Source organism: Lottia gigantea, assembly GCF_000327385.1.
Source record: "Lottia gigantea unplaced genomic scaffold LOTGIsca_14, whole genome shotgun sequence".
NCBI classification, from domain to species: Eukaryota; Metazoa; Mollusca; class Gastropoda; family Lottiidae; genus Lottia; species Lottia gigantea.
The window spans coordinates 1,472,855-1,482,683 of NW_008707617.1; the positions used below are offsets into that span (position 1 = coordinate 1,472,855).

Genomic DNA, 9,829 nt, shown 5'->3' on the forward strand with positions numbered 1-9,829 from the left:
ATTTGCATTCTGGCGTAAAGGATGCTATGTAAGTGACAGTGAATAGTAAGTGAAACTATATGACTATGAATAATAATTTATTAGTCGTCAATTAAATGATTGTAGTCTGTATATTAACCAAAATTATCTCCCTTGAAATAACAATAATTCTATTCGGTCTTAAGAGTAATTACCGAAGGAACTTACCTTGAAACCTCAACCATGAAACTGTGTTAAAAGGTACAAACAAAGGGATATCATAAAGAATTTTAAAAAATCAAAAAATCGGAAGGTAAGAATTTCATCTAACTTAAAACAATTATAATTTCGTCGCCGAAAACCGATGTTAACCGAATGTCAAATATGGCTGACGAAAACAAGGATTATTTTCCTTCTATGGTTAAGGTACGGTAGGCATATGGTTTTCATATTTGTCCAGTAACGAGGGTAAATACTCTCAGATTACACTGTAGCATGAATTAGGCCTACTATAGTTTATTTACGACAAGTAGATCTTTTGACCAGTCGAATAAAAATGGTATTTGGGTACCTGCCTTTAAGTGTAGTTACGAAAAAAAAAGAAAACAACAACAAACATAGTGGTACATCCAAACACTAGACTAGGATTTTGATTGGCTTCTAAATTTTCTTAAGAAAAGAAAGATTTTATTTCGAATTGCTCTTGCACTTTTCGTTTTAATTCTTTCATTACTTTTCATTTCATTTAATTTATTCTTACGTTACAGAACGAGTATGATCGTTACAGAACGAGTATGATCGTTACAGAACGAGTATGATCGTTACAGAACGAGTATGATCGTTACAGAACGAGTATGATCGTTACAGAACGAGTATGATCGGGTGATGTCAAGTAAAGGTAAAACCCTATCATGGATTCAGTACAGTTATGACTCCACCTCAGGCTCCCATTTGGTGATAGAATATATTTAAAGGAAATATTTCCAGTAAAGAACAAGAGACTGGGCAATGAAGAGCATCCTTCACTAAATTAGAATCATCTTTACCGGTAGGTTCACCTTTGAACTCAACTAACCTTCTTGAATTTGTACCTTGACCAGTCTTTTAGACCTCAACTAGATAGGTTACATCTATTAACAAAAGTTTCAGATAGTCAAAAGAGACATTTAGATTAAATATTACACTAAACGAATAATTATTACATTAGGTAAAAAGTCAAGAAATGGCTTGCTCACATAATAAATGTCATTGTATTCAATCATATACAATTATAATTATATTCAATCAATTTGCAACTCTAAACACTGAAACCTGATTATCATATCATTGTAATACCATCAGCATAATTTATTAGGTAAATTCAACAGACTAAAAAGGCTACTCAGGTAGACAAGTTGATCTGAATTATTTATCACGAAAAATCGTCGAGCCAAACGAATTCAAACGTTGAACTTTTCATTTGCTAAATGAACTATTAAATTTGGCACATCAGAAGATCAACGTGTGAATAAGGCCTAAAAATACTACAGAGAATCTTAGATTGCATTTGGGGTTGATGAAAATGTTAACCACTGGAAAAGTTTTTGTTAAAACATGTGGGAAATTTTCTGATAAAAAAGTAGGTAATTTTCACTTTCATTTCTGGGAGGGAAGTGTGTCTATTTTAAATTTAAAATCACTGAACCTTATATTTCTATGGACCCAAAAACATTCTAAGACACATGGCGTACAGCTGAATATTTTATTTTGGTAATTTATGAAATAAGATAAAAAGTTCGATTCGATAACAACATTCTAGTCCCGAAGTTGATACGAATGATCTATGTACTATATTATCTATTATAGATCTTGTCAACAAGACAACCAATTTTTGGGTACCTCAATTTTCGAACTGGTAAAACTATTTACATATAAAATCAAGGCCTAGATCAACCTCAGAGAATGGTAAACCATGACTTTTAGAAAGATTTTGAAATGAAAGAAGAAATTCAATTCTGCTCTCGTTGTGAACACAGAGTAAGACACTATTCTATTTTCAGATATTTTAATTCACATTAAATACCCCTTCTTTGACATGCATGATAAAAAGGTAAAAATAACAGTTTCACCATAACCCATAGTCCAAAAGAAAATTAATGATTGCTACTATCTGAGCAAAGTGAATATTTTTTTTGAATTTTTTCTTTTGTTTTTATGAGAATTGGAATAGCAGCCCCAAAATAGTATTGTTATTCCAATTCTCATAAAAATAATGGATAAAATTTAAAAAAAAACTTTTACTTTGTTCTGACAATAAATCAATGTTTCCCACGGGCTGAAAGTTAGACAGAGGGCCATGTTAATGGGCTTAAGTTTATTGAAGCTAATTTGGATCCATATAACATTCAAAGTTTATTATTGTAATTGATATGTTTGAATGTTTTCTTTTTAGCATCATCATGAATATTTTGCGGGAAAGTATGAAACTTGTTTTCAGTTTTCAACCTATGAAGATAGTACTGGTTATTAACTTCATCTTAACTTCCTATTATTTATTGTGTAAGTGTTAAGCTCAAACTTTTTCATCAGTACCATTGACTTCAAGTTATTTGAGGCATTTTTGATCGTGTATGGGTAATATTGACGATATTGATGTCCATATAATGAAGGAGCTGTTTTCAGCGAATATTTTTAGCGCAAAACATCAACAAATTTGAGCATGTGTGGAACCCCATCAATATTTTGTTCAAACTTCACTTTAAGATTTGAGTGTAATGGTGCCATCCAAGAAGGAGAAAGAATTCCTTATAGCACTGATAGATCTGGTGAATTTCTTCTTCTAATTTAAAATGATCCACAGCATTGAGTAGAGTAGAGTCAAGCTTATTATCTAACAATGTTGTCAAATCATGATTTATTTTCAGTCTTTTAGAGCAAGAAAGGATATTTCTTTTCCATTGTTAAAAAAAATTGATCTATTTTTTATATAATTTTTTTTTCAATATCCAGATGTTTATTGGAGGTTTTATCCTAATGATTGGAATAAAAGAAAATCTATGGTAAGAGAAATTTATGCTGGTGTTATGTATGTCCATGGTGTTAAGCAACAATATGATGAGATTGATGCAATTTTGCTCTTAAACTCTTAACAGATACATTTTTTTCAATGAAACTTAGCGTATGTACGCATATAATCATAAAAAGGAGGAACTCTTTGCAATGATTAAAAACAGTGGCCTTGCTACTTTCAAATATTTCTTTATGTATCGTATATTCCTGAATGTAATGTACAAGCATGTATAATACGCACCCTTTATCATCTCCAGTATATCTGGGAAAATTTCTGTCACCGTAAATAATGCACACCACTTCCTGTCGAAAGCATCAACAAGTTGGCAAAACGCAGACACTATAACAGTGAGTGATGTTATTGCGTTTTCACCTAATCAGACCTACTTGTAAACTTGATGTACAAACTTAACTTGTATATTAATCCAAATTTGAATAACTTCCTGGAATATTTGTCTTGTATTGTATTATAAAGTATTGATACACTACCATAGGATACAATGCATTTTTGCTGCATGTTGTATTGCAATGTATTATTACAATGATGTATCATGCCAGCACTAGTAGACTTTAAATCAGTGCTTAGTCCAACTTAAAATATAATGATCCTTTAGATTCTGAATTGGGTATGAGTATTGCCCATCTTCATTTCATTTTCTGTTTTTCAGACCTTAAGCGTATCACAGAGTCATGAATTAGAAAAACTTCATAAATTATATGGTGACCCAGCAGTATCATCTGAAATAACAATTGTTACAGCTTATTTTAATCTCGGATCTTTTGCTAAAGGACGTCATCAACAATACACACCATCTAAATATAAAAGATGGATGTCAGTTTTTGGGAGATTGCAAAACCCTTTGATTGTGTTTACTGATTCTGCAGACACTGTAGATACTTTTAAAATAATACGTGAAAAATTCCCAATTAATGACACAAAGATTTTTCTTGTTAAGAGAGAATCTCTTTGGTCGTTTTCTATAGCAAATCAAATAAAAAACATCTTTAATCAGCCTGATTATCCTGAAATTTTTCCAAATACTGTCAATGAAAATTATTCGTGTGTGATGCACGCTAAATTTGAGCTAGTCAATAAAGTCATCAATGAAAATTTAATAAAAACCAAATTTGTCAGCTGGCTTGATATTGGGCTTTACAGACATTTTGTGGAAGAAAGTCACAATTTTCGTATCAGATTACCACAAAATTTTGACATATCTAAAGTAGCTTATAGTCAGGTGAAGGAATTTGACAGTTCCTTGAAACCCATGGAGGTTGTTAGTGGTAATTTAGTATGGGTAGGCGGAGCTATGTTTATGGGAAAATATGACACGATGTATTTATATACTCAAGATTACATGGAGAGCGTGAAAAAGTTGCTGTCAATCAAAGTGATGAGCACTGATCAGCAAGTAATTTATTCAATGTACCTTCCCAGTTTTAAATTCCGTCCTCGTGTTGAACTGCAGATGTACACAACTCATTCTGGTGATGATTGGTTTTATTTAGGGTATATAGTGAAGGATTGGTGGGAAAGACACTCCATAAGAGAACCATTATCATTGTTGAATTTTTGTTTTAAACTTTTATGATTCCTTAATCACATTGTTGCAGTCCAGGAAAGATCCAATTCCAAACATACAACGTCTGTATTATACTTGAACTTCAAAAATTACAAATTTTGTTTATGTTTGGAATTGCTTAATTTAAGCTTATTCTTGTTTGTATGCTTATTATTATGTGTCTTTCTTATTTGTCATTTTAGCTGTATTTCTTCTTTCAAGAGATTCGAAGGAGCTTGTCTTTGTATCTGGGACATATTTTTTTTAACTATTCATATTTTTAATATCATAAAGTAATCAGTAATCTGGATTTACAGGAACCACAGCCATTGTTTTTGGTTTCAAGGAGCCTTAAATTAATTTATTTGTAAAATTGAAAGGAAGAAACAAATATATTTTTCCGGCTAGTTCCTTGGCCAAACCTCTTGCCATCGATCACTCTGAATTATCTGTAAAAGGATCCTTATCAAAATAAGAGATCTTACTTGTCAGATGTTTATATTAAATAGATTCTTATCAAAATCATGATGTTACTAGTCTGAGGTTTATATTAAATAAGTTTTTATCAAAATCAAGATATTACTAGTCTGAGGATTATATTAAATAGGTTCATATCAAAATGAAGGTGTTACTAGTGGGATGTTTATATTAAATAGGTTCTTGTGAAAATGAAGATGTTACTAGTCTGAGGTTTATATTAAATAGATTCTTATCAAAATCAAGATATTACTAGTCTGAGGTTCATATTAAATAGGTTCATATAAAAATGAAGATGTTACTAGTCGGATGTTTATATTAAATAGGTTCTTATGAAAATGAAGATGTTACTAGTCTGATGTTTATATTAAATAGGTTTTTATCAAAATGAAGATGTTACTAGTCGGATGGTTATATTAAATAGGTTCTTATCAAAATGAAGATGTTACTAGTCGGATTTTTATATTAAATAGGTTCTTATCAAAATGAAGATGTTACTAGTGTGATGTTTATATTAAATAGGTTCTTATCAAAAAGAAGATGTTACTAGTCAGATGTTCATATTAAATAGGTTCTTATCAAAATGAAAATGTTACTAGTGTGATGTTTATATTAAATAGGTTCTTATCAAAATGAAGATGTTACTAGTTGGATGTTCATATTAAATAGGTTCTTATCAAAATGAAGATGTTACTATCGGATGTTTATATTAAATAGGTTCTTATCAAAATGAAGATATTACTAGTCGGATGTGTATATTAAATAGGTTCTTATAAAACTGAAGATGCTACTATTGTGATGTTTATATTAAATAGGTTATCAAAATCAAGATGTTACTATTCGGATGTTCATATTAAATAGGTTCTTATCAAAATCAAGATGTTACTAGTCTGATATTTAGAGTAAATAGGTTCTTATCAAAATGAAGATATTACTAGTCGGATGTGTATACTAAATAGGTTCTTATAAAAATGAAGATGCTACTAGTTGGATGTTTATATTAAATAGGTTCTTATCAAAATGAAGATACTAATAGTCGGATGTTTATATTAAATAGGTTCTTATCAAAATCAAGATGTTACTAGTCGGATTTTTATATTAAATATGTTCTTATCAAAATGAAGGTGTTACTAGTCGGATGTTTATATTAAATAGGTTCTTATCAAAATGAAGATGTTACTAGTCGGATGTTTATAGTAAATAGATTCTAATCAAAATGAAGATGTTACTATCGGATGTTTATATTAAATAGGTTCTTATCAAAATGAAGATATTACTAGTCGGATGTGTATATTAAATAGGTTCTTATCAAAATGAAGATGCTACTATTGTGATGTTTATATTAAATAGGTTATCAAAATGAAGATGTTACTAGTCGGATGTTCATATTAAATAGGTTCTTATCAAAATGAAGATACTAATAGTCGGATGTTTATATTAAATAGGTTCTTATCAAAATGAAGATGTTACTAGTCGGATGTTTATAGTAAATAGATTCTAATCAAAATGAAGATGTTACTATCGGATGTTTATATTAAATAGGTTCTTATCAAAATGAAGATATTACTAGTCGGATGTGTATATTAAATAGGTTCTTATCAAACTGAAGATGCTACTATTGTGATGTTTATATTAAATAGGTTATCAAAATCAAGATGTTACTAGTCGGATGTTCATATTAAATAGGTTCTTATCAAAATGAAGATACTAATAGTCGGATGTTTATATTAAATAGGTTCTTATCAAAATCAAGATGTTACTAGTCGGATGTTTATAGTAAATAGGTTCATATTTTTTTCTCAAAATGTTTATAATAGAAATAACTGTATAACAGATCTTTATGCAGAAGTACATTGTCACGAATATATATGTACTTGAAAAATCATCCACATGCTGTGGATAGCTGAAATCCAATTTTGTCAGTTGATGAATCCAAAATTTAGATATCTTTATCCCTTTAGAATGGGCTTATACAAAAAATATTTTATAGTATTGTGCATATAATTTATGGAAATCAGTGGAGGAAAATTTTTTGGACAAAGAGCCAGAGGGTTATAACTTCTTCCTTTCCAACTGATCTAAATTTCAGCTATCAGTATCTTGTAGTAGATAGTCTATTCCTTGACATTTAAAACGTACACTGTAAGTTTAGAATGTTTGTTAACGTTCTTGAGTTCTCTGCACTTGTTCACATAAGTGACGATAGTCCAGACTTATAAGAAAGGTTTTTGCCAAATCCCAATTGTGCATATTTTGTGTCTCAAATTGCAACTCAGTGCCTCTACGCGTAGACTATTAAGCAATATTCAGCTAATATTTATGGGGATATATCTATTTAATATTTAATTTATTTTTACCATATTTTATAAATCATCAAATTTTTTGTGAATAAAGTGCTATTGTCAGTGTGTGATTAAATATATTTATGTTATTAAAATGTTTTAGTGTAGGCTAGTTTGTGTAATGTGTTGATTTGCGTAACGTCATGTCCTTTCTCTGGCAAAAACCAGTCCGTCGTCAAGTTTGTCAACTTTTACTTTTGAGTTCAAGGGACTAGGATTTTCATTTGAAATTTGGTGTGATAATTTATACTTTAAGATATCGGACGAGTTTGAATCTGGCAATTATTCCTTGAACAATTTTGGAGCTATAGCCCTAGACTTAGTTACAAGGTAACATCTGTTTGTGAAGGCAATAGAGGCTACAAGTTTCAATCGATTTCGATGAAATGTGGTGTGAATGACATGATCCGATCCCGGACGAGGTCTAATCTTAACCCAATGAATAAGATCATTCATGAGTTCAAATCGGACGATCATTTGAAGAAAGTGATTTTGTGCAAACAACAGAATTTAAAAATTTGGTGTTAGGGTGTATTGAGACGAGTCTCAATGAAAGCACTGGCCTAGGTCACAGAGCAATAGATAAGTCTATTAATTATGTGAAAATTAGTTAGTCATTAGTATGATTTTAGTTGAAAAGACCAGACAAACATACACTGCATGTTATATAATATACTGTATTTGTGTACTGATTGAGATCGACAGGATCGTGGTTGAATTGTGATGTTTAATAGCATGTAGAACTAAAAGGTGTTTGGGTATTGTCAGAAAATCTTTCGTCTTCGTTTCGTTTGCTATTATTCATTTAATAATGTGCAAGAATTAAGTACAATCTAATCCACTTGAATATAAAATTATTAATATGATTTTCCCCATAAAATAAGATATTTGCAGTCCCATTTGTCATACTTCCTCGAAACCGTGGTTATACAAGTGAAAAAAAAATTACGTATTCATAAGTAAACATTGTCCAATCAAAATTGGCCCTTTTGTCTTGCTAGTAAAATATCAGCCAATCAAAATAAACCACTCGTTATGACGCTCTGAGTGCGAACGTAAAAAAATGAAAGCAGCGTGTCATTAAATGTTTTGATTTATGTGAATGTACAGAAGAGAGTAAGATTTTCGGTAATGAATTAAACTAAGATTCAGGTGTTCCATAAAACATCTTAACTAAGGTATACGATAAAAACAATCTTAGACGAATCTTAGTAGAAGGCTAACGTAGATTAAGATAATGTTCATCGCGCATGCGCTAATAAAATAATGTAATCATGGAACGTCAAAATCGCGTGCTTGTATAGGCGATATAATCGCAGCGTTATTAGAAATCTGGTGATACAAACAAAGTAAAATAATTCAAATTAAGGCCTTATTAATTCGAAATACTTTCAGAAAAGCAAAATGATGAGAGATATCGATTACCAAAGAAACTCATAACTTGCATTGTTGATCTGATAGAAAATTACTAACGAAATACCCCACCCCATCCCTTAAAAAACTACAAATGCATTGTTAAGGGTGGAGTTAATATGTCAGTGCAGAAAATTTTAGTCCCCTCTTCCATACATTCACAGAGTAAAACGTGCAATAACTTCGATTTAAACTAGGCCAGTTAGAGCACGACTAAGCGCCGCCCACTCGTGTCAAAATACATACAACAAAAAGATCAAGGAAATTGCCGGTATCATGTAAGAAGTTTATAAGCAATTTCTTGTCTTTTGGGGCTCGGTGTTTTAATCGGTTATAAACTGTGCTACATAATTTCATATTGCCTCATATTCTCCACCCGTCGACATTTATTCATGACTTATCTTATTTGTATATTGTGTCGTATCCTTTGAGTGGATCATCTTTGATGATGATGGCACTCGAGTATAATACATAAATAATGTTGCTCCGTTTGACAAAAAATAAAAAATAAATAAATGACAAAGCGACCACCACAAGAGGAATACAAAACAGGAGTTAAGTAATATTTTTTTATTGTTTTAAAAAGTCTAATTACAAATGGATTTTTGTAGGTTTAAGTGACATTAAGTTATTTAGCAAAGTGAGTGTGCTGACCTCCATGGAATTGACATATCTTCAGCATCAAGATCAATAGATAAGGTAACTAATGCTGTAAATAATAAATAAACATACACTTTCCTGTTCATGCAGATGAACTCAGTCAGACCAAAAAAAGCTTTTTCAATATTGTCCAGTTACAAATGAATCTCTCATATTTTCTATTATCATCTTCGTCTAAAATAGCAAACCATCCTATTGCAGGTATTGATGACTCCATCCCACTGATAAGGTTATCGCATATCATTTCTCCGACCCGAAACAGTATAAAACTTCATAGTAAAAATGACGACTTTAATATTCAATGTTTACATTTTGTTACTAATATTTGTGATTTTCATGATTCAATTACATGTAACTATATCCGTATTG

At 30.7% G+C, this 9,829-nt stretch overlaps 1 protein-coding gene across 1 annotated transcript; it reads left to right on the forward strand.

Annotated features, from left to right (window-relative positions):
* Positions 1 to 342: 342 nt before the first annotated feature.
* LOTGIDRAFT_157475 (hypothetical protein) lies at positions 343 to 4,598 on the forward strand (the record flags this gene model as incomplete). The annotated part of the gene is made up of 4 exons (XM_009049682.1): positions 343 to 389; positions 2,390 to 2,496; positions 2,947 to 2,996; positions 3,675 to 4,598. 4 exons carry the CDS (start codon positions 343 to 345, stop codon positions 4,596 to 4,598), a joined length of 1,128 nt encoding a protein of 375 aa, XP_009047930.1.
* Between the last annotated feature and the right edge of the window lie 5,231 nt (positions 4,599 to 9,829).